This window comes from Onychostoma macrolepis, chromosome 04, assembly GCF_012432095.1.
Source record: "Onychostoma macrolepis isolate SWU-2019 chromosome 04, ASM1243209v1, whole genome shotgun sequence".
NCBI classification, from domain to species: domain Eukaryota; kingdom Metazoa; phylum Chordata; class Actinopteri; order Cypriniformes; family Cyprinidae; genus Onychostoma; species Onychostoma macrolepis.
The window spans coordinates 34109798-34135278 of NC_081158.1; the positions used below are offsets into that span (position 1 = coordinate 34109798).

At 35.9% G+C, this 25481-nt stretch overlaps 1 protein-coding gene and 1 long non-coding RNA gene across 4 annotated transcripts; one reads left to right on the forward strand and one right to left on the reverse strand.

The window, feature by feature from the left end:
* The first annotated feature begins 1103 nt into the window (after positions 1-1103).
* LOC131539698 (uncharacterized) lies at positions 1104-9071 on the forward strand. Of its 2 annotated transcripts, XR_009270943.1 has the most exons (4): positions 1104-1150; positions 2241-2477; positions 3167-3297; positions 6086-9071. It is a non-coding gene; the product is annotated as an uncharacterized LOC131539698 (long non-coding RNA). The 2 variants fall into 2 exon arrangements; XR_009270944.1 differs by lacking the exon at positions 1104-1150 and having other exon boundaries at positions 2454-2559.
* On the reverse strand, positions 1133-19264 carry LOC131539696 (myelin-associated glycoprotein-like). Of its 2 annotated transcripts, none has more exons than XM_058774396.1 (10): positions 19080-19264; positions 16829-16892; positions 16318-16674; positions 15857-16177; positions 15503-15766; positions 11600-11866; positions 4921-5208; positions 3182-3269; positions 2510-2576; positions 1133-2427 (listed from the first exon to the last, which is right to left on the reverse strand). In XM_058774396.1, the coding sequence occupies exons 2-10, from the start codon at positions 16875-16877 to the stop codon at positions 2074-2076; spliced, it is 2055 nt and encodes a 684-aa protein (XP_058630379.1). In that variant the 5' UTR covers positions 16878-16892; positions 19080-19264; the 3' UTR covers positions 1133-2073. The 2 variants fall into 2 exon arrangements, with proteins under 2 accessions (XP_058630379.1, XP_058630380.1); XM_058774397.1 differs by lacking the exon at positions 19080-19264 and adding an exon at positions 18313-18401.
* Between the last annotated feature and the right edge of the window lie 6217 nt (positions 19265-25481).

The following is a 25481-nucleotide window of genomic DNA, read 5'->3' on the forward strand; positions in this document are numbered from 1 at the left end:
TGAGGGGGGCCCACATCAATATTTTTTCAGGGGGCCCCCAATCCTCTAGCTACGGCCCTGCATACGAGTTTCTGTTTAATTTTCATCCGAGTTCCGTAGTGAATGTAGACATATTTAATGTTTATGATAACTTAGATCGCGTTGGAATGATCAACTGCCATAGCCCTTATCATCAATGTCTGCAGGTAAAACCTCGGCTTTTTCGGCATTATAACACGGAGAAAGTACATTTTTCACACCTGCTGTGCAAATTTAAGGGATATGGCAATTGATGATACAGTAAACCTTAACCATTGCAACGCGATCTTAAGTAGAATAATATAAACATTAAATAATATAAAAAGTCTACATTCACTACCACTCAGTCTCCGCTGTGGCTCCCATGACCTAAATTCCCAGAATGCATTGCCGCTGTGACGACACATTCCCAGACCCTTTTTCTGTTAGTAAACAATGTGACGGCAAAAACAAAGAAAAAATTGAATGGCTGGCTTCAAAGAGATTTATCTCTTAAAGGTAGAGTTTTGCTCACTAAAGCTGAGGGCTATCGCGTCTCTCTTATGCAGCCCAATCTCTCTATGTAGATAAGCCAACATGTAAACTGATTGATAGAACTTTAACAGACTTTGCCATTATATGAAAAAGTCTGTTATACTTAATTCCTATAACAAAGGTGGCCTAAATTTTATAGATTTCAATTCTTTAAATTGTACCTTTAAAATAAATTGGCTTAATAAGTATTTGAAAAATCAACATTCAATCTGGTATGTTTTTCCACAACAAGCATTTTCATTTGTTGGAGGTATTAAATTTCTGTTGATGTGCAATTATAACATATCCAAAATACCTGTTAAGCTTTCAAATGTCCATCAACAGGTACTCTTGGCCTGGGCATTAATTTATAAACACAATTTTACCCCCCATAAATTTTTTATTTGGAATAATCAAAATATCTTATATAAAAATAGATCTTTGTTTTTTAATCAGTGGTTTAATAATGGTTTGCTTTTAGTAAGTCAGTTATTTAACAGAAGAGGTTTGTTAATGACTTTTATAGAATTTATTTCAGAATACAACATACCAGTTAGTTCAAAGGAATTGAGATGTTGAAAAATACAACAGCTTGCACGGAGAACTGAGAAGACAGAAGGTAAATGAAATGTTGGTGGGTCTGAGGAAACAGCAATCTGTTTTCACCCGGAGCCGAGAGGCCAGTGATGCTGCAGTGAAAGCCAGCTACCTAATTGCTAGCGAAATCGCATTAGCATCAAAGCCGTACTGAATATTAATAAAACTAAGCTGCGATCAAAGCTCACACATAAGCACTTAAATGAGATTCTAAAATTGGCTGCTACTCAGGACATGATGCCTGATTTTGATGCACTTGTGCAGGCTAAAAGATGCCAAGTTTCAGGGGCAAATTGATAAAGTAAATTTGTTTACTTTAAAAAAAAAAACTCTGTTTTAAAAAAAACATACATACTTATGTAATATGTATAAATTTGCTAATTTTACAAAGATTTTCTTTTTAAAACAGCTGCCACTTAAGATTTTAAAACAGCTGCCACTTAAGATTTTAAGTGTGTCAATTCATGTGTTCAGAATTAATTCCCAGAATTGGAAAATTGATTTTTTTTTTTTGTTAACATGCAGGAGAGTGTTTTTAAGTTCAACAAAACTGTGACTAAATGTTTTGCGACATTGTACAATAACTGTGATCAGTTGTTATGCATAATGCACTTAAATAAATGTGAAACTGAGTAATAGTGTTGTTGAAATTGCACATACTAGGTTGTTCATAATATATTTTGTAAAAGGACAATTCATTTAATATAAAGATTTTTATAATTTACTTCTTCTTTGCACTAATACAAAGAAAAAAAGTGGACTTATTGTTAGTTCTATGTAATTTTGCTATGAGTTTACTGGTCTGGCCCCCTTGAGATCCGATTAAGCTGTATGCGGCCCCCAGACCAAAATGAGTTTGACACCCCTGGTCTATAGTATGATAATCTCTGGTTGCAGGCTTACTTTCTTGTGGCTTTGGCGCTTTTCCTGAATCATACTCATTCCCTAGTAAATTAACAGTTCCTTCTGTCTGTAGCGATGGCTCGTGTTTTCATAAATCACGTCTTCTGATGCCGGTGATGAGGTGTCTGTGATCTCTGCTGTCATGTCTTGTTTTTTGGGCTCTGTCTCAGATGTTGAGGTGTTGTTCTCTGTGTCTGTGGCTCCTGCAGGACGGTGTCGGACCGTAGCGTATTCACTGGTCAGCGAGGCGATGCCCGTGATCTCTCCTGACGGTGGTTCAGTGTTTGTGAAGTCGATGGAGGAATAATGAAGAGATTCTGGTGAACTCGGTGCGGTGGATGACAGCATGCCTTTATTGCCGTAAACAAACTGGCCGTCATTATCCAGAGCAACGGCCTGATGGAGAAGAAACGGCAAAATGAGTGGAGAAGATCTGCTGAACCACTGTCTGTAATGTCTTTGAGAATGAATTACTCACTGTTTGAGTCAGAATGAGTCCAGATGTGTCGTCTTGTCTGGTTTCTGAAGGTTTTTCTTTCCTTCTTCTGAAAAACATGTTTTTAGATCATTAAAAAAATTATGCTAATACAATATCTAAATCAGAATCACGTGTCGTTAACTAAAACTAAAGCCATTAAAAAATGTTAAGTTAAATTTTAATAACTTTCATTTTAACTTGCTGTACTAAAATAACTAAAATTGAAATAAAAATTTATAACTTTATTGATATTTAAAAACAAGAAAACCATCTCTCTTTTTTTTTTGTTAAATGCCTATATAGTTTTTTTTTTTTTAATTAATTTAATTTTGTTTGATTTTAATTTTGGTTACTTTAGAACTTTTATTATTTTATTTTGTTTATTTTATTTAAAATTCTTTAAATAAAATAGTCTTAGTTCTTAATAAAATAACCCTGCTTTAAACTGAATATGCTTGAAAACATTTCTCACAATAGCTGAGAAAATCTGTGTAACATTGACATAATCGAAAGGCAACTGCAAATCGCACATACTGTATGTATGCATCCAAAAATTGAAATTTGCAGTTGCAAATATGAATTGTATTCCTTTTGAATATTGTCCAGAATATAATTGTGTAAAATCATATTTTCTTGGTGTTTTCTTATTCCTCAAAGGGCATTTGTACACACCGTTCACAGCAGAGCATCACGATGCACACGATCATCATCACTGACGCGCCGACAGCAGCTCCGAGCAGCACCGACAGAAGTTGGAAACCTGGAAAGCAGTGTTTAATTGCTCAGAGGTTGGTCTTTCATAGTTTAGGAGATCTCACTGTCATTTAACTATCTCAGATGTTTCTCTAAAAACAGACCCAAATGCATCTTTCCTATAGTATGGGAGCTGTAAAACGAACAGCTCAGATTATTTGATCCTGGATTTGTGAGAAATATTCATATTGAGATCACAGATGTTTTATTACAGAATTTGGTTTCTTTTGTTTAGATACTTTTTATTTTTTCCAAACATTAAGAAAAAAAAGATTTACACATATACTGTACCAGTAACCAAACACCAACCGAAGAACACCTGCCCTATCCCTGACATAAGAGCCATAAGGAACATTTACACATACGCAAAAAAATGACGGTTCAGCACATATAAGTACCAATAAAAACAATAAAAATATATTAAAACAAGTCATAACAAACATAATTCACATATTAACACACAGTCAACTGTCATTAAACACTTGGGCATGATCACAGAATTTGGTTTCTTATATGAGCACATTTCTCTGAAGAAAAGTTTCCATTTGGTCTACATTTGATCTCATTACTGTCTAGACTAGAGGAAACCGTTCCCTTGTGAAAAAGAAGTACACTGCTGCATACTTTTAAAAATAGCAAAAATAATTATGGAAAGAATATACTTCATAAGAATATACTTAAGTGAATGAATATATTTTATAGTTAAAATTTATATTAAATGTAAAATTAAATTTAGAGTGCTTTTTGACCCACTTAAGAACATTTTAATACAAGTAATTATGAAATGACATGTAGTCTCTGAAATATGGTTATAGTGTACAAATGAATGTCAGTAAACCAGAATATACTTTTCTATTGAACTTGTATGTCATGTATTTAAATATATTTATTTTTACACATTTGTGACCCTGGACGACAAAACCAGTCTTAAGTGTCAATTTGTATGGTTTGTTATGATAGCACAATATTTGGCCGAGATACAACTATTTGAAAATCTGGAATCTGAGGGTGCAGAAAAATCTAAATATTGAGAAAATCGCCTTTAAAGTTGTCCAAATGAAGTTCTTAGCAATGCATATTACTAATGAAAAATTAAGTTTTGATACATTTACGGTACAAAATTGACAAAATATCTTCATGGAACATGATCTTTACTTAATATCCTAATGATTTTTGTCATAAAAGAAAAATCGACAATTTTGACCCATACGATGTACTTTTGCCTATTGCTACAAATATACCCCAGCGACTTAAGACTGGTTTTGTGGTCCAGGGTCACATTTGTAATGATGAAGTTGCAATTTAGTACAATGAAAATATATTAACTTTAAAGTTCTTTATTTATTTTTATTTAAGTTTTATTAATTTTAGAATATCAAGGCAGCTAGCTTAAATTAAGTTAAATAATTTAAAATAGTTTTGTTTTGTTTTTTCATTTCAGTGAACGTTTATTTTTAATAATATTTTTTGCTTCCGTTTTAGTTAACTATAATAACCCTGTATTGAATAACACACTACAGTTCATCTTATAGTGAAGTATGTGCGTTAGTCAACACATTGAAATAAGAAAAGAATCACACTTCTTTTTCACAAGGGTAAAGACATCATCTGTGATCTTTCTTGTCGATCAGATAAAGCTGTTGTTTTGTGTTTCTCACTTGTCTCTTGTGGCGTTGGGGTGGCTTGAAACTGTTGACTCGCTCTGCCGTAAGTGTTTGAGCTGAAACACTGCAGGACGTCCGTGTCTGTGAGGGACTGACGGGTGGTCAGGACGCTCTTCACTCCTGTGCTTCCTAGCGTCTCCTCACTGATGGAGGTTTCTGTAGAGTTAGCGAGCACATGTCCAGACAGACGCCACTCTAGTGTAGGGCAGGGATTCCCATGAGCCTCACAGACACACGCGATTACACTGTTTCGGCTACAAGAGCTGGAGATTTTGGGTGCAGCTGAAAGAGAGAATATGATTGTTATAATATAGATCAGGGGTAGGCAACGTCGGTCCCCAGAGTTTAGCTCCAACCCTGAAAAAAAACCCTCACCTGGCTGTGGCCCTAGTAATTCTGAAGACCTTGATTAGCTTGTTCAGGTGTGTTTGATTAGGGTTGGAGCTAAACTCTGCAGGACAGCGGCACTCCAGGACCAATGTTGCCTACCCCTGATATAGACCATTTCAACGGCTATTCGGCTGTTTAAGGAAGTGACGTCTTTCTTCCTCGGACGTTTCCGGTTAATGTTCGAGCGCATTCAAAACAATGGTGGCAGGCGCTTGATACACAGTCTGGGCTGGAACTAACATTAATTTATAAATAATCAGAAATTAAAGGGTTTAGATTTCAGAGAAACGCGCCTGGATTGCAGCAGTGAAGCAAGAAGGCAGAATAGCAACTAGCAGCTCTGATTATTTGTATTTCTTTACGTTAACTCTTCAAGTATGATGCAGCATTGTGTTTCTATCATTGTTTACATATGCGCCTAGCGTTTTGATTCTTCTTTAGTGAAAAAGGCCAAGCTTTTATTTCCGTTTTATTGCAAGCGTTATGAGGGCTATAATTAAATGAGTTCACATTAGTTGTCCAGCTATCTTGTCAGCAGATAAATGCAGTGCGTAACACATTATAGAAATGTATACTGTAAACTTGAATGTTGTATAGTGTAACAGTTAACTGCAGTAGTTTACAAAAGTTAACGGTAAAAAAAAATTCATCACTTATTAAGCTTGTCAAATGTTAATTCCAACATGTACTGATGTATTAAACAATAATAGCATTATTTTTAAATATTGTGCATTAAATTAAATAATTGTTTTTCTACTTTTGTCTTTAGGAAAGCCATCATCTGTAATGTAAGACACCTAAAACAGTTACAGGGAGACAGGAAGGACAGCAGAAGAAGAAGTTGAAAGTGAGAGGATGTCTTTTGTTTATATGCAGTACTGGTCAAAAGTCACACTATACATTACTATTAGTATTAGATTTATTACTATTAGACACATTACTATTTTTAATGTTTTTAAAAGATGTCTCTTATGCTCATCAAGCCTCCATTTTATTTGATCAAAAATACAGACAAAAACAGTAATATTGTGAAATATTATTACATTTTAAAATAATGGTTTTGTTTTCATATTCTTTATATTTATTTCTATGATGCAAAGCTGAATTTTCATCAGCCTTTACGAGAGAGAGCAGGCGCAAATCCTGGCAGTGGCAGGTCGTAGCGCCACTTCCGGTGGCATAGCCAGAGTTCGTGGCAGATGCCACGGTTTTTTCGCCGTTTCTGCTGCTGTTTGAAACTACACTGTTCATAGTGGCGATCGATGGTGTTTTTATAATGCAAAGTTCCCACAGGTGTGTTATTATTATTTATTATTATAATACATTTTTATGTATCAGCTGCCAGAGTTCGTGTCAGGAGTCACGATCGTTTATCGCTGTAGGCTACTGTAAACTACAGTTTTATTTTTAAATAAAAGATTTGATTATGCATATTACATACCAGCAAGCAGATGCAACCAGAATATGAACCCAATGAGCTAAATTGCATAAGCATTTTCCCCATAAAGAACACACAAGGAGTGCTTAGCTGTATAGACAGTATATATGCACGTGTATAGCCTACACAGGTGCGTAGCCATAATTTCAGAAGTGAGTGGGACAAATGTATATACTGTACATAGGCTACTGTTTATAAGAATATAGGAAACTTGATTTTTTTTCTCTTATGTCTTTCTTTTAATTGGCTTAGAAATCAGATACACTGTTGAACAATGACCAATAAATGATTTGTTAATGTACTACAAACACGTTTTTTTTTTTCTTCATTTTTATCACATATAAGACAGAATAGTTTCTGTACTGTAATAAATGCTATGTCAGGTAGCACTGAATTTTTCATAAACTTTATTTATTACCTGGAGATGGTTGGGAAAAAAAGCACAAATAAACCATATATTGTCGCAATCGTGTGTTTAATGTCTTCACGTTTCCAAAGGTTTCTGCTTTTTATTCAGATTATACAGTGATAGATGGACGCTTTTGTCCATATTAGGGATTTCCTGGTACTTTGTTAGTTATTACTTCAATTAGAGTCTGTCTTGCACTTTCTGCGGCCTCCGGCTTCGTGTTGTCACATTTCCCTGGTTAAATAAACATTACATTAAAAAGGCCAAATACAATGATATTTTGTATTTTTACACTGTGTAATATTCTGTTTATCAAAACCAATAAATGTCATCAAGTTAGTGTTTTTAAGTATTTTAAAATTTATTCCAGAATAATAATAAAAGGCAGTAACAATACAAACATTTTATTTGTCAACTGATGTCCAGCTGTTCTTTTTAAGTTTACCAGCGGGTGTCGCTGTTGGACAGAATTACTTTATAAAAACTAGTGACTTTTACACTTTTTAATGTCATATTTTGTAATACTTGCATTGATTTATTTTTGTAATATCGATCATTTTCTCATCCAATTTCTTTTTCTCTGAAGAGACTCTGCCTCCCTTGCCTTGACTGATGGCAGGCAACGACTGATAACAGAAGCCGTACAACACAAACATCAGAAATTCAGTAATCTTAAATTATGATCCTTGCGGGTTTGAGGTTATGCAAATTTTGGCAGGTTATTTTACATTCATTTCATGCATGCAAATTAATAAAGTGATGAATGGAAATTGGGCAGTTCAATTAAGTATAGAATTTTTGTAATAGCTACAAAAATTAAAATGGACAAATGTGGGATCACAGAGAAATGACATGTTTTTTTATTACCATTTGTAGGCTATAGCCACGGTTTTTACAACAAATAGCATGCTTTTTGTATGGTGAGTGTAGCAAAATGTTTTATTTGTTGCAAAACGATGTGTAGTTTTCGTACGTTTTGTTGTAAACAATTTTTACTGTTATTTTATAATGAAAACGGAAGTAATGTATTTATGATATTTATAGAAAGCATTTATTGTTAGAAAATATCATTTATGTCATGTACTGTAAATGCTCTAGGCCTACATGTTTGAGGCGTTAATTGTAACATTTGTATATACACCAAATATTTTGACCATACTTTCTTCTTTCACAGCAGGAAAACATTTTTTGAGAGACACCAGGACTGCAGCTGACTGGTGCGGTAACAGAAATTGGAATGGATTTTTATTTTTATAAAAAAATTGATGATGCATACTACATACCAACAAGCAGATGAGTGTCAAATTAAATCCCTACACAAAGCTGCGTGGGCAGAAAGTTCTCCGGTGGAACTTTTTACTTCTGTATTTTGGGAAAAAAATGATTATGAGGTGTTCTGCACAGAAATGATTGATAAATCAAAGTGTAAAATCTTTGCCAGATTCGAGGAAGAATAAGTCATCCTTCAGGATCATAAAAAAATCAATCAATGATCAATACAAAATCAATAAAAACTTGAGTGTCTCAATTAAAATGGTCTCAAGATTATATCAATATATATTGTAATTTTTGTGTAAATATTTGGCTCCGATTCTCACTATTAACTATTGACTTTTCCCTCAATAAACTCCTAATTAGCCTACTGTTCAGGTATAGGGTAAGATGTAGAATATGATCACGTATAATATGGCATTAGTATGTGCTTTATGAGTGCTAATATAGTAATATGCAAGCAGCTGCACTCCTTATCTGTGTGTATGTTCTTTATGGGGAAAATACTTATGCAATTTAGCTTATTGGGTTCATATTCTGATCGCATCTGCTTACTGGTATATAATATGCATAATCAAATCTTTTATTTAAAAATAAACAGCGACAAACGATCGTGACTCCTGGCACGAACTCTGGCAGCCGATTAAAAAAAAAATTAATAAATAATAATAATAATACAATTGTGGGAACTTTAAAAAAGTAATTAAAAAAATAATCATTAAAAAAAAAAAAAACACCACCAGTGTAGTTTTCACCGAGCAAACAGCAAAAACAGCGAGAAAAACCAGTGGCATCTGCCACCAGAAATCTGGCGATGCCACCGGAAGTGGCGCTACGACCTGCCACTGCCAGGGAGAGCGCCAGCCCCTGCAGGCCTTTACTCGTCTTGTCACATAATCCTTCAGAGATAATTCTTATGTGCAGATTTGATAATTGTGCTGCTTCAAAAATTGTGCTGCTTAATATTTTTCTGGAACCTGTGATGCTTTATACAGAATTGATTGATTGAATCCTGGCAGGGATTTTCAAAATATAGAAATCTTTCCTAACAGTATGTCCTTACTATCACTTTTTTAATCAATTTAAAATCCTTGCTGAATACATGTATTAATATTCTTTCAAAAACCGGTAACACTTTATTTTGATGGTCCCTTTTGAACATTCTGTTGACACTAAGTAATGTTGCAACTACATGTCAACAAACTCTCATAAGAGTATTAGTAGACTGTCTACTTCATATCTACTATCTCCTTATTGTGTTGGTCTCCCAACAGATATTCTACTGACTATTACTAACTTTGCAAGAACGTGTCAACTTAATCTAACCCTAACCCTACCAGTCAACTAATACACTACTAACACTCTAATGAGAGTCAGTAGAAATGTAGGTGCAACATTACTTGTAGTCAATAGAAAGTGTTAAAGGGACCATCAAAATAAAGTGAAACCCAAAAAATTAATAAATTAAATAAATACCGACCCCAAACTTTTGAACAGTTAGTGCATGTTGTTACAAAGTATTTCTATTTTAAATAAATGCTGTTATTTTATTCTTCAAAGAATCCTAAAATTATCACAGGTTATAAAAAATGTTAAGCAGCACAATTGTTTCCAACTGTCAGGGTTCTGGACTCTTTGTTGTTTGTTTTTCCCCTGTCCTTCCTGAGTTATTTTCCTGTTCTTGTTAAAGTAATTTGATTATTCCTCGATTACTCCTCACCTGATTCTGTTCTCCCTGATTATTTCCTGTGTGTTTATAAGTCCTGAGTTCTCCCTGAGTCTTAGTCCGTTCACTCGTCTATTTCCGTGGTGTTACTGTTAATAAACAAAGAAGTATTTACCTACCTCGAGTCTCCTGCATCCTTCCCACACCACAACCGTGACACCAACACCGATAATAAGCATATTAGAATGATTTCTGAAGGATCATGTGACACTGATAACTGGAGTAATTATGCTGTAAATTCAGATTTGATCACAGAAATAAATTATATTTTAAAGCACATTAAAATAGAAAACCATTATTTTAAATTGTAATAATATTTCCAAATATGCCTCTTTTTGTCTGTATTTTTGATCAATTAAATGCAGGCTTGATAAGCACTGGAGACTTCGGAGACGCTACAGAGCTCTGAGCAACAGAACGACCAGCACAGGAACAGTTTCTTCCCCCAAGCAATCCATCTCATGAACACCTGACAATAAATGTGGAACACACACTACTTATATACTTATTTATCTAACACACATACTTAGTCTACATTTCAATTGCACATAATATACCTGTACATATAACTGTCTATTGTTATATACCTACACATGCAATTGTCAATTTGTATATTGTAATTCCTTATTTACTTGTTCTATTTTTGAATTCTTCTTTTTATTATCTGTGTTTTTGTCCTGTCGCTGTCTTTCTGTTGCACTGTGGAAGCTTCTGTCACAAAAACAAATTCCTCGTATGTGTAAACATACCTGGCAATAAAGCTCATTCTGATTCTGAAAAACATTAAAAATAGTAATAGTGCCCACACTTTTGACCAGTACTACTGTATGTGTATGTGTTTACAGTAAATGTGCATAAAAACATGTATACCCACATATATACTGTATTTAGTGTGTGTGCATTTATTAATCTGCATGTAGGCTATACTTTTATCTTTTAAAAAAACTAATAAAGGTGTATGCAAAACACGGTAGCCAGCATTGAATTGCATTCATCTTATTTGTGACAACATGATGGCTGATAGAGCATTCAAATCTTTCTCGCACTGTTCCACAGCAACAAACTTAACCAAACTAAGCACACATTTTAAAACGTATGAAATCAGTAATAATGGCATGTAGTGATTAGTTTATTAGCATTCATATAGCGTTGTAATATGCATGCATGTTCTGTAAAGCTGCAGTGAAACTATACAGTATGAATTGTTAAAAGCGCTATACAAATAAATATGGAAAAGAATATTTGCATAGATAAACAGACTGAACCAGCAATGCAAATTAAATGTCCACTAATCAACTCCCCGGACATCTTGGCGACAAACCATGATAAGTACGTAAGTGACGCTGTTTGTCTAGCTTCAGTTTAACCAAACATAAGACTGATGTCATCCATTGTACGAACAAATTTGAGGTAATTTGAGGTTTGTCTTTGTACTCACACTGAACATCCAGTTGAAATTTTGCATTGTGTTGGCCATGCTGGTTTTGAGCATTACAGCCATACCATGCGCCGTGTGTAGGGTTTGTCACGATGTAGGTGTGATTATATCCAGTCTGGAGGAGCTCAAATTGAGATCCAGTCTCTCTGTACCAGGTGTAGTTGAGCTCTGCTGGGTTTGCATCAGTCCTGCAGTTCAGAGTCACTGGTTTGCCCTCCATCACTGAGCTGGAGGGAAACGCTGACAACGATGTGTTTTTTGGGGCATCTGAAGAAAAAAAGATGTAGATGCAGGCAACGTGTTAATGCATGTGTGCAAACATCTACTGTAGGCCACAACACTAACAAAACACCACATGTCTGTATTTTACCCATTTCCTGTTCACTTCACACTAGCTGTGTGTAGAAGTTAAAGTCTACTGTGCTAAAACAGCACAAACACAGTGAGATATATGATGACAATTTCTAGCATATGTTATTCTCTGGGTTTGTCATGCAGTCGGACAGAGACTGTCTTTCATTTATCTAGTCTGAATTGTTGAATTCAGATGTGCTGGACCGTCTGAACTGGATGAATTTGCACTAGATGCCCAGAAGATTACCAAGTACTCGTGCTGGATGTCCCAGTATTTAGAATTATGACTATTTTTCAGATTGTTTAAAAATTAGTAAAGACATCAACTATAAAAAAATAAATTAAATTAAATTTAAAAAAACACTAATAGAAGTATGGGAAATATACACTCTTAGACATTTCAAAGTGTTTTACAGTAACTTAAGTTACTGTAATTAAGAGCTACAGTAGCAAACTGTATTTGAAAATCCAGTTAATCAGTATACTACTGTAATTCATTCATTTTAATATAGATTTCATTAGATTTTATCATTTTTATATAGAATTCATTTTATTTTTACTCTACAAAGGTACTACTGGCATTCAATTAAAACAGACACAATAATTACAAAATATCAAATGCTTTATTTAAAACATTGCATGTATAACACTTAAAAATACTTTTCCAATGCTGGAACAGTGCATCTTCACCATTTCTCCTGTCTTAGAACATTTTCAGTGCATTATGTTGTGTTCTCTGGATTTATCCTCACAAAGAATATTTGGGCAACAGAAACATAATGAGGGAAAAAGACAAGCAGCCAAAGAATACATAGCCATCTGCAAAACCCAGGTGCTTCTCCAAAATGTGGCCACCACCTTTGCTCACCATCCACTTTGTTAGTGACAGAAATGTCTTCTCTGAAAAACAAGAAGTAGAAATGACACTCTTTTAAAAGGCAAACCCCATATAGAATACACAAACCTCTCAAAACCATAGTTGTTCTCTTACCATGAATTATCAGTCTCAGGTTGGCTAGCGCTGCTCCACATGTCTTTCTTGATGCTTCATTGCAGTTGCCTTTAAAACACAAATACCAAAAAAATGCAGTTAATCTTAAATTCCATTCCATTCCTATAGCAAACTAATTCTAAAACTAGAAAGGCAGCTAGCCATAAAACTTGTTTAACCTAGCTAACATACGGTTTTATATTCTCAATAGGCTACTGGCCAACATTAATGTGAAATTTTGTTCAGGTGTTAGTAGTTAGTTAACCTTACAAGCATTGCTCGTTAAAAAAATCATTTTAATTCTGTAACTTTTAATTCAATAAGATGACAAAAGTCGTTTGAAACGACAGCGCAGTTTACCATAGTAAGGTTTGTTACCGCCATGTTGACGGGTAAATGTTACTAGGTTAAAACTGGTGTGCAAAAATCTGACACAAACACACAGAGAAACGTACATATATTTTCACCTTGCTTGCTGGTCTTATTCTCTCGTAAGGTGCATCGACACACAGCGCAGATGTTCTCCGAAACTCTTCCACTCTTGCGGGTTCATCCCTGGGAAAAACCCGCTGCGATGACCCGCTGGATCCGTGTCTTCCTCGGACGCAAGTGGCGGGGCGTGACTCGACAAAAGATAATATAGAACCCATTATATATACTATCTACAGTGAATGCGGACAGTAAAGTGATGCCCCGGTTCTGCCATACAGATGTACTCCAAGTGCTCGCGCTGTTTCTGACATGAAGGACAAATGGATTTTTCCAATCATTACAAGCGATGTAACACGTCCAATGTAGTCAGTCCCAAGCTGTTTGTGGTGTTGTAGACACGATGTAGGGCAAAAATCGTGTCAATCCAAAATGCTCTCAGACAACCTCAATAGAATGCCGCCAAAGAGGCTGTTACGGCAAATACAGTAGTATACAGCAATTTTAAAGAATACAGTAATACTGCGTCCCAATTCGCATACTATCCGTCCTAAATAGTATTCGAAAATAGAATTAGTATGTCCCAAATCATAGTATGTTTTAAAAAGTATGCCAAAGATTCCCGGATGGTCTACCACTTCCGGTTAGAATTCGAAGTGCAGATCGATGCACACTCTAAAGCCCGGTACACACCAAGCCGACGCCGACAAACTAGTGGCGACAAAAGCAGACTGCGGGGTCGGCTCACGTCAGCAGCGTCTGGGTCCAAAGTTGCCCTGACACACCAAGCCAACGCTCGACACCCGACGGCCAAATAGCACGTCCGTTCTGCGCCTTTTCTCGCACACTGGTTCGTCAGCTGAACAGCCAATCAGAATGATCAGATGGCCGACTGACCGACGAGCTCCGACGCCCGATTCAACATGTCGAATCGGCTGAAAAAAAGCTGATGAGGACCAACTTCAGCTGACGGCGCGGAACACACTGAGAAAACTTAATCGGCCGATGAACAAAAACTGCCCGACGGCTGACCGTCGGCTTGGTGTGTACCGGGCTTAACAGCTATTGCCCACAACAGATTGCGCTGTGGAGAGGATTCGATTAGAACTACAAACACGAATAAAAAGTGTTAAAGGGCACCTCATCTCTGATTGGCTGTTTCACATTGCGTCTCTGCTCTGATTGGCTGTTTCACAGTGCGGCTAATTTCAGTAGCTCACAGCAAGAAGGAAACACAGGGAGGAAAATATATATTTCAATACTTTCTCTCGCAGTTATATCATCAGGTAATTATACTGTATATAAAATGCGGGCATCAGGGAGATGCTATTAATATGAAATCTTATGTACTGTAATGTAACATGTCCCTTTAGTGGCTTGTGTTATTTTATTAGAATGCGTTATTTGCTTTCCGTGCCTTTCTGAATACAGACACCAACCCATCCCTGCACAGCCTGGAGCATAACATTTATTTACATGATCTGCCATTTTCGCTGTTGTCCTCGCTTGTTTCTTCACAATACCTGCAGAACTTCTGATGATTCGGCTGTGCAGGTTCGGCTGGCGGCTGGCATAGAACATGGGCGTGTATATGCAAATGTTGGGGGCGTAACTATTAGTGATCCCGACTGTTCTGATTTGCCTATTTTTCAATGGTCCTTTTTATTCACGAGATTTACACAAGAAGGAGGAAACAGTGGTGTTTGAGGCTCACGGTATGTCATTTCCATGTACAGAACTCTTATTATTCAACTATGCCAAGATAAATACAGTTTTCCATTCTGTGGCACCTTTAAATGCATCATTATGCAAACACATGAGCAGAGTTCTCGGCATGAAAGACCAGCAATGTGCTTCTTTATTTCTCTCCAATACGGTAAGAAATTAAAATAAACGAAATGTGGATGATGTTAACTGTGATAAGATGATTGACAGGGCAGTTTAAACGGTGACAGGATAAAGTCTCTGTATGTGGGGTCTGACGTCACAGAAAATTCCCATGATGCAAAGGGTATTATTTACTGTAAAGAGAATTCGCAGTATTATATTGGGTGATATATAGTATATAACTGTAAAAATTACAGAAATTTCTAACAGTGTAGCAGTTATTTAAGACTCTTAATACTCACACTGGACGTCCAGCAGCACTGATGTGTTCTGAGTGCCGTGTTTGTTCTCAGCTCTACAGTAGTATCGTCCACTGTGTGTCGGGTCAGTGTTGTTGATGGTCAGGTTTGCTCCGGTCTGAACTGGTTTCAGGAGTTCTTCAGTGTCTCTGTACCAGGTGTAGTTCACTGCTGGGTTTGCATCACTGCTGCAGCTCAGAGTCACTGAACGACCCTCCAGAACTAAACCAGCTGGGTTTATCCTCACTGATGTGTTTTTAGGAGCATCTGATGGAGGAAAGAATCATTCAGGCAATTACTTTACAGCACTAATTATAGTTGATCACTCAGCACAGATTGATATAATTCCTGTCTTACACTGAACTCGTAGCACACGGGACTCTTGTGTTGTGTTCTTCTTCTGTAGCTGGCGTGTTGAAGAGCAGTTGAAAGTGACTCCGTGATGACGGTGAGAAACAGTGAAGTTCAGATCAGAGATGAGCTCAGTTTGGTTCTGATACTGCCGTCCTGTGACGTTCTCATTGAGAGATGAGCTCCATGTGAGAGATGGTGGATGAGACGGACAGAAGATCTTAGTAGAGCAGCGCAGACTCACTGAACTTCCCTCCATCACCTCCTCCGTCTCCATCACCTCCTGCTGATCCTTAAAGACTCTCACTGTGGGTTTGGGTGGAGATCCTGAAACACACATAGAGATATTACAAGATCATATGGATTATTATATCCAAAAATTAAGGTATATATTGTTCAGTAGTAGATTTATTTTTAATTTGTGTCGAGTCACACTATAGAAGTAGCATGAACAATATGACACTCACCTAAGACGGCAATTTCAACTTGGGTGTGTGGAGGGTCTTTGTAGCTATATTTCAATTTTAAGTCTTCAAGTCTGAAGTAATATGACCCATCATGACTCTGATTGACATTATCGAAGCGTGTGCTGCAGTTTTTCTGTGTAGCAGTGCCAAATATTTCTCCTTTTAACAGTCCAGTGTTGGGGCAGCTGGAGGCAAACTGGAGGATATTGCCTTTAAACCACATTCTCTTTGCACTATCAGTAAGGTCATTTTTATATTTTATTTCGTCAATACCAAATGCGCAGGGTATGAAAACACAGGATCCTTCTAGAGCTTCTACTCTCTTTGGCAGATTGATACTGAAGCCACAAAAACCACCTAAAACACAAACAGAAGGATGTAATCATACAAAGTGTATATGCAGAACAAAATGCTGCAGCACTTACTGACCATATCATAAAGGTCACATAAAAGTGCTCTCATAATAAAAATTCAGCTTGTTAAAAAGAGGAATAATCTACAAGAATAAGACCTTGTATCAGAGATCCAGTAAAGAGGAACGTCACCAGTGTTTCCATCATTTACATGCACTCCACCTTGCAGCAGAAAATACAAAACATATAGATCAAAGTAACAATAAATTATTTCCTTTTTGTGACTTGTGTATGAATTTATAGCTCTTATATTGGTTTAAACACAACAATTTTTACATGAGAACACAGAACAATACTCAGAGCTGGGTACATTACTTATATATCAGATTGGGTAGAATACTTATATCAACATCATTAAACTTTAAACCAGGGTTCCTCAAACTGGGCTTAATGTAAGAACTGCAGGAGCTTTGTGACTTGATTAAAAAATCTAATAATTAATTAAATCATAACAATGTAAAATAAATCATTTAAACACTTGAACACTATAATTAGAAATATATCATTTGTTTACCTGCATAAATATTTCAAGTCAAAGAGGTTTGGTTGACAAAAACGTTTGGGAATTCTTGGTTTGCAGATTTATTTACATATTTACACAACTAGTTTTAGAAAGGAAAATGTAAAATAGAAAATAAAAGAGGAATTAGGGAGAGTCAATAAATTATGAATGATTTACTGCCATTGTGTGAATATGTAATTATGTAATCCATAAAAAAGTAACTTGTAAGGTCCACGAATTTGATCCAAGGATGGTATCCAATCGTGGATGGTTTCCTGCGTGTTCAGTCTTTTCAGAGCGCAAAGTTATTAAATTTAGGTTAAATTCAAATCTGACTCCATTTTATTATGACCTCAAACTTAGGTTGAAAGGCAAATTGCTTGTTTGTCTGTCCCTAATTATTCTGACATTTCATTATTCTAGTTAATTCTTTACTCGTTCATTAGGAATCTATGTCGCTCAGGGTGTATCACGCCGGCCGATGTACATGTACCCCACGATCACAAACTCTCCAGTCTGATCATTAGTCAGAGGTTATGACTAACTATTTAATAGGTAAAAAGAACAATGTAACAACTTAGTTAAAACTCAAACAATAATCAGAGGTTATGCTAGTACTATGAAATATGTTAGTATTTCAATAGTATTTTACCTAGCCCCCAATAGTTAATATAACTACGTACAACTTAATTAAAGCTGAGACAATAACCAGAGGTTATGGCTAGTACTATGAAGTATGTCCGAACCATGCTAATACTCCAATAATATTATGCAACTGTATAACAACTTAACTAAAGTCAAGCAGTTAGTCAGAAATCTATAATCTCACCTGATGTGCCCCATGCTCCATCTAACCTGAGATCTAGTCTGTACTAACCCTGGACGCATGTTTGCGGTAACATACGCCTTCACTTAATCTACTTGAGAAAATAATTTCAGAGAAAGTCAGAATAAATTCAAATGTAACAATTTATTATCAGTCAGGTAAATATGTATTATGCCAGTTATACAGCCAATTCAAAGATATCAAATCAATACAAAACATCAAAATCTCAAAGCTGAATCTAAGAGTAAGCATACCTGACTTGAGAAAAATACATAATATGAAGTGTGTGAACACAGAAGGCCGGCTACAGAAGGCCCTGATCCTCGTGCAAGTTTTCCTTAAGTACCTCAGACCAAGATAAACGTCCCCCGAGATGGAGACAGGAACTAACAATTGGAATTTGCATTGATCAAAAAGAGTTATCACCTTTTGGGACAGAAGGTAATTTGCATGAAAGGCACTGGGAACTGACCCGCCTTCCACAGTGTGCAAAATATCTCTAAACTCTTAGGATCTGTATTACCTTTTAGTTTACTTCTTATAAGAATGAGACCATTGTACCAGACGCCCTGAGACAATTCAAATGATACCAAACATGACTGTGAATATCACTTGCATTCATGTAGAACATTACAATCTACTACTGACCATTTTGACCAGAGTGGAGGGAAGGATGGGTGAAGGGATTTAAGAAGAAACAAATGGACAGAAGGGATGGAAGTTTCCTGCACCTCCAATCTGTGGGGTGTCTCGAAGATGCTCGTGCATGTTTGTAATGTCTGTTTCTCAGGAGATCAAAGTATCTGAGGTTCTTTCATCCTTAAACTGTACAAACTGTAAACTGATAATGAGCATTCTAAAATGTAATACACTCATCATCAAATGTAATACTCAATCATGAGTAAGCTGCTTCATTTTTGGAATCTGATTATGTAATCAGTTACAACCCAACTCTGACAATACTAAAGATAAAAAATAAATAAATAAAAAAGTTTTACTGTGTTGTGTGTAAATGACTTACCAGAGAAGAGAGTTGAAGATGACGGAAATCCTCTCAGAGCTCAAGCTGATGCTTCTACACTGAATGGAGGGAGAACTGTGTGTGAAAACTTGTTAAAAAAAAAATGTTAATAGTTTTTTCCCTTTTTTCCACTTCCCCATTAGTCAGAACTCAGTAACAATAGCCTAACTGAGAAATCTATGCAAATCAGTATGAAGCTTACAGAATTTTTGGTAACGCTTTAGATTACAATCCGCAACGTACTGCGTAAGTAAACCGAATTTACAGTGTAACTTTTTTGTAATTATAGTGTACCCATTCAGTACCTCCATGTAGGTATAAGGGAATAATATGTGAAGTTTGGGGAATAAAGGGATAATAACCTGTAAAATTACAAATTATTTCTACTGTCTGTAAATATTTTGAAACTAAGTGGTGCTTATTCTAATATTACGTGGTGTGTATGACCTAACAACAATCTTATATTTGCAAGCGATTTAGCAAAAACATACACTGTGTAGTCCTAAACACACTGGGTTATTGTTTCAATCCAAACGCTCGGTTGAGACTGTTGGGTTAGGAAGCTGACATGATTTGACCCAATTTGGGTTGATATCATTAATAAAGTAACCCGAAGGTCCAAGGTTAGGATTAGGAATGTGGAGGTTTAAACACGAACGGTTCTGTGTGAGACGAAATCTGTGTCTGCGGTGCTTAAGATGGAAATGTGTGGAAAATAGGAAAAAAATAATCGAAGTGCAGACGAGGGACAACTTTGAAACTGTCTGGAGTGTCTTTGTTTAAAACTGGAGCAGTGAATGTGCTGATTGGGAACTGGAAACAGCTTGAATGGCACTTGAGACGAGTCTATCCGTGTTTGCTGCGCTCATGACAGGAATACAGTGCCCTAATATTGGCACCCTTGGTAAATCTGAGCAAAAGTGTCTGTGAAAATAAATCTGCATTGTTTATCCTTTTTATCTTTCATTCAAAAAATTCACAAAATTCTAATCTATCATTGAAGTAAAACAACTGAAAGTGGGGAGAAAATCTCATGATAAAATAAATGTTTTTCTCTAATGCATGTTGGCCACAAGTATTGGCACCCAATTATTGCAATGTCCTTTTCCCAAGATAGCAGCCCTGAGTTTTCTCCTGTAATGACTGAAGAGTTTGGAGAACACCTGATAAGAGATCAGAGACCATTCCTTCATCCAGAATCTCTCCAGATCCTTCAGATGCACAGCTCCATGTTGGTGCTTCTCCTCTTCAGTTCACCACTCATTTTCTGTAGGGTTCAGGTCAGAGGACTGGGACAGCCATGGTAAAAGATTCATTTTGTGTTCAGTGACCCATTTTTGTGTTTATTTTGATGTTTGTTTTGGATTATTGTCCTGATGGAAGATCCAACCACAGCCCATTATAAGATTTCTAACAGAGGCAGCCATGCATCTGAACAAGATGTTCAGGACCTCCAGCAGAAAAACAGGCCCACAACATTAAAGATCCAGCAGTATATTTAACCGTGGATATGGGGTACTTTTTATCCCTGTTTGTACTAAACTCATCTGGTGGGTTTGCTGCCAAAAAGCTCTTGTTTAGGTTCATCTGACCATAGAAGCCAGTGCCATTTGAAGTTCCAGTCGTGTCTGATAACTGACTAGATTTTGTTTTGGGATGAGTGAGGAGAATTTTTCTTGAAACCCTCCTGAACAATATGTGGTGATGTAGGGGCTGTTTGATATATATACTTTTTTAGGTTTTCTGACCCCGAGACTCAACTAATCTCTGCAATTCTCCAGCTGTGGTCCTTGGAGAGTCTTTGGCCACTCAAACTGTTGAGTCCATGCATTAGGACGATATAGACACACGTGCTCTTCCAGGCAGATTTTTAACATCTTTAGTTAATTGGAAATTCTTAATTATTGCCCTGATGATGGAAATGTGGATTTTCAATGCTTTAGCTTTTGTCTTGTTCTGCACATCAGAACTTTATTGTTTGGTTTTACTCCTTGTGATGGATTATTAAGGGAAATTGGCCTTTGTGTTCCTCATATTTATAATCCTGTGGAACAGGAAGTCATAGCTGGACAATTTCATGCTCATAGTCTCCCTGGTATGCTAAAAAAAAAAAAAAAATGTAAATATGAATGAGAATATACTTCAAAGATATTTTACTCATAAGAATTTCCAGGGGTGCTAATAATTGTGGCCAACATGCATTGGAGAAAAACTAATCGCAGCGAAGAGATTTTTGAAAGTGACTGGAATGTGTTCTTTTAAAACTGGAGGATTTTGTCCGAGTATGTTCTCACAGCATTGAGCGGCGATTGAAAACGGGAACTGTAAACGAATCAAAATACTGCTTGAAGATGTGGATCAAAACTGTAAAATCCTGTCAGTTCGCTGTAATACATAGTTTAATGTTGACTTTCAGTGTTTATTACTGTGTGTTTATTGACGTGATGGTTTGGCCATAATAGTTTAACTGCGTTAATGGGTGCAAAACATGAACAAATTTAACAAAATCTTAAATTTGTTCTTAAACAAGCTTTTCCAAAGAATTTGGTTTAACTGTATAAGCTGTATAAGTATGGAGTTGCTTTGCTTTTTTCTGAACTGGTGTAATACATTTTTATCTTTTATTATCTGTTGCCTGTGTTGTTAGGCTACTGTTGTCATATTGTGTGTGATTTTAATTTAAAAACCCAAATTTCAAACAATATTTGAATTAAATAAAACAGTCACCGTGTTTATTGATATATTACCTGATATATTATGTATGTATGACCAACTTTATGGACAATCATTTCAGAGCAATTTGTTGTAGCCACTTACCCTGTAACTACATGGAATAAGGGAGGAACAAGCTGGGCTTAAACACAGAACAAGTGTATATTTGCACAGTAATTACAGAGACAAATATTGCACTAGTTTTAATTTAATTGTTTGATGGCCAAATTAAACCCTCTTTTTTTTCTTCTTCTTCTTTTTTTTGCTATAAAAACATCACTGTATACATCCACTGAAATACAAATGTTGTATCATGTATTTTTTCTGCGAACAGCTGGAAAGAGGTAAGCTTTTTCTAAGCTGCACTGAACTTTGATGGTATATCATGCAAAGGGAAGTTGCTGGTGTGAAGTTGCTGAGATTGACAAATAAGCTTTCATAAGGTAAGTAGATTGTGGCTTAGGTAGGGGCAAAATTTCTCCAGAAACGGTTTTACATGTGCATTTACAACCCTAGGATTTCTCCCTAGAATGAAATGGTCTGTTATTGGCTCATTTGGAAGGGTCATGAATAATAATGTTGAGCTCTGCTCTGATTGGCTGTTTCACATTGTGGCTCTGCTCTGATTGACTGTTTGTAATTTCAGTAGCTCACAGCAGGAAGGAAACACAGGGAGGAAAATATATATTTTAATACTTCCTCTCACAGTTATATCGTCGAGTAATTATACTGTATATAAAATGCGGGCGTCAGGGAGACGCTATTAATATGCGGGGCACTGAAACTGCGTGTATATGCAAATGTCGGGGGCGTAACTATTAGTGATCCCGACTGTTACGTCACAGTTGTAGGGAGTTAATTCATTTCCTTATAAAATGAATTCTGAGGCCAAAACTCAGGAACTCTCCCAAAGACAGATGCCATGTAATAAAGCCATAAAAGTAATCTGGAGAAGAGATCTCCAAAGAGAACAAACAACACCACCCTGACCAAATTTATCTCCTTGATCATTTACGACCCCCTTCTCCCCCCTGCCGTCTGTAAGTTGCCAGACTTACAAACTGAATTTATTATATCTTAAGAATTAATGATCTTAACCCTTTCATCTTTGGTATCATTTTAAAGGTCTCGGTAAATTGCGATGGGTAAATTGGTCTCAATTTCACAGTAGTCACTTATATTATGAGAAATATTGAAAACTTTACTCTTAGATTTATCTTTAAACAACTGATGTTATGTATTTTCTTATTTTTGAATTGGCTTCTTATTGTTTAATTATATAATTGACATGACACGTTTTTACCTGACTAATAATAAATTGTTATATTTTATTTATTCTGATCTCTTCTGAAATCATTTTTTCAAGTAGATTAATGTGTAGTGGTATTTCCACAAATCTGCGTTCAGGACAGATCATACCAAGCACCGACGGATGAACCATGGGGAACATCTTCTGATTTCTGACTAGTTTCTGATTAGTTTAACACGGTGTAGCTCTCGTGGTTATAGGAAAAAAAATACACTTTTTGTTATGAGTATGCAGGCGCAGCTCACTTAAAGGTATTATAACCACTCTGCACCCTCTGAGTAAGTTTAGAACTGATGAGATTGTGTGCGTTCACTGTTGACCGAGTGAATTGCTAAGCGATACCTGGTCCCTAATGAACGAATAATTGAAAGTATGGGAATAATAAAATATCTAAATTAATACACATTTGAAGTCTGTGATTAGTTTTTAATTATAGATATTGTCTAAATTTAATGATCACTTGGAATTGGATTTAGATTGAGCACGGAGCTAGACTAAAATTGAAACTAAATCCAGATAAACTTTTGTGCTGGCGGGTGGATCCTTACACAGTCGGTGTTATTTTCTGATTTGCCTATTTTCAGTGGTCTTTTTTATTCACAAGATTTACACAAGAAGGAGGAAACAATGGTGTTTGAGGCTCACGGTATGTCATTTCCATGTACAGAACTCTAATTATTCAACTATGCCAAGATAAATACAGTTTTCCATTCTGTGGCACCTTTAATGAGAGACTTGATAACAGCCAGTTTGAAAGTCTTTGGGACATATCCTAATAACAATGCCTAAAGTCTTGACTTTTTTTTTTTTTTACAGTTACAGTTGCTTCAGTTAGTTGCTTATGATCACATTGAAACTTATACTTTTCACAGAAAGTCTTGTGATTCATAAAATTACCTTGAAAGAATTTACCTATGAAAATCAGATGATTTGAGAGGAGTTTTTGTGTTGAGCAATCACAACATAATAAAAATTAAATTCCACCAACATTTTTAAAGATAGGGTGATATCAGGCAAATTGGGCCACTTTTTTTTTTAATCGCTTGGAACACTAACAAAAAACCCATGTATGACATTTAACTGTGTTCTTATGATTAATAAGGACTTGTTTTTAATATTTTTGTGTTGAATTGATGCAATAAAATAAAATTGTTCAGGCCTTACAGGTTTTGAAACATTAGCTGCCCCACATTTTTTGAGATGGCAGTGTTCAGGTAAAATGGGCCGGCTGATCAGCAAAAATGGGCCAGTCAAACTGCAAAGTGAAATAGAGACATTTCTGATGAAACACATTTAATTATGTTCATTATTATAATGTAACAGAACACTGCATTTAAATTACATTTAAATTACATTAGAACATCCATTTGAATTGAATTAAAACATTAATATCAAACAATTTAATCAATAAAACACATTTCATGAACAAAACGTAACAATAACAATTAGTGTTATGGTAACAGTTTAAAAGTTAACAGCCAATGACTGCAAAGAATTTCTATGGAGTCAATTTAATGCCGCATATATATGCAAAAGAAAATAAAGTTTTGCAAAAGAAAATGAAGTATTGCGAGAAGAAAATAACTTTTGCAAAGAAAAATAAAGAATTGCAAAAGAAAAATAAAGAATTGCAAAAAGAAAATAAGTTTTGCAAACAAAAATAAAGAATTGCAAAATATAAATGAAACAGAGCAAAAGCAATGATTTTGCAATACATATTTTCCATGGCCATATCTACTAATTTATTTGCAATGCAGCTTTTATTTTGCGTTTCAGTCAAGTTTGAGCTTGCCATACCGTTTTCCCTTTGCGCTTCACGTTTCTGCGCGTCTCACTTTGTGGCGCTGTTTTGACATGGGGGTGGAGTCAGGGGACGGGGGCGTGTCCAACAGGCCTGGGCATGCCTCCTGGAAGTGACGTCATCGGCCCGAGACGCAGATCACAGCTGATCCAGGCACAGTCATTGAGCAGAGGCATGCGGGCGGATCGTTTCCTTTTATTCACTAGCTTTAAAACATGCATGCTTTCGTTTTATTAACAAATGTATATGTGTATTAGCAGCGTTTGCTCAAGTTAAAGAAGTTGTTAATATGAACATCTGCTGTTTATTTCTCTCAATGTGTGCACACTTTTATAGCATTAAAGTGTTTCATTTGGTTAACTAAATGTGCATTAATAGTGCTTGTTTAAAGTCTCTTAACCTGTGCACAGCGCTCTTTGTTTACATTAGTTCAGAGTTACTGCTAGTTTTAATGTAAAAGAATGCAATTAACTTCACAAACTATACATCATTATTATTACTATTATACAGCCCTGAACGTTAAGAGATCGAAATGAAGGGAAAATAAATCAAATAGCCTACATTAACAACGAATATAAAA

Bases quoted from the DNA above. Each gene is read 5' to 3' on its own strand.
- LOC131539696 (XM_058774396.1), bottom strand. From the start codon at position 16,877: ATGATGGAAACACTGGTGACGTTCCTCTTTACTGGATCTCTGATACAA. The intron at 2,577-3,181 runs GTGTGTACAAAT...CATGTTTTTCAG, and splicing joins GTGATGCTCTGCTGTGAACG to AAGAAGGAAAGAAAAACCTT. The intron at 2,428-2,509 runs GTGAGTAATTCA...CTTCTCCATCAG, and splicing joins GACTCATTCTGACTCAAACA to GCCGTTGCTCTGGATAATGA.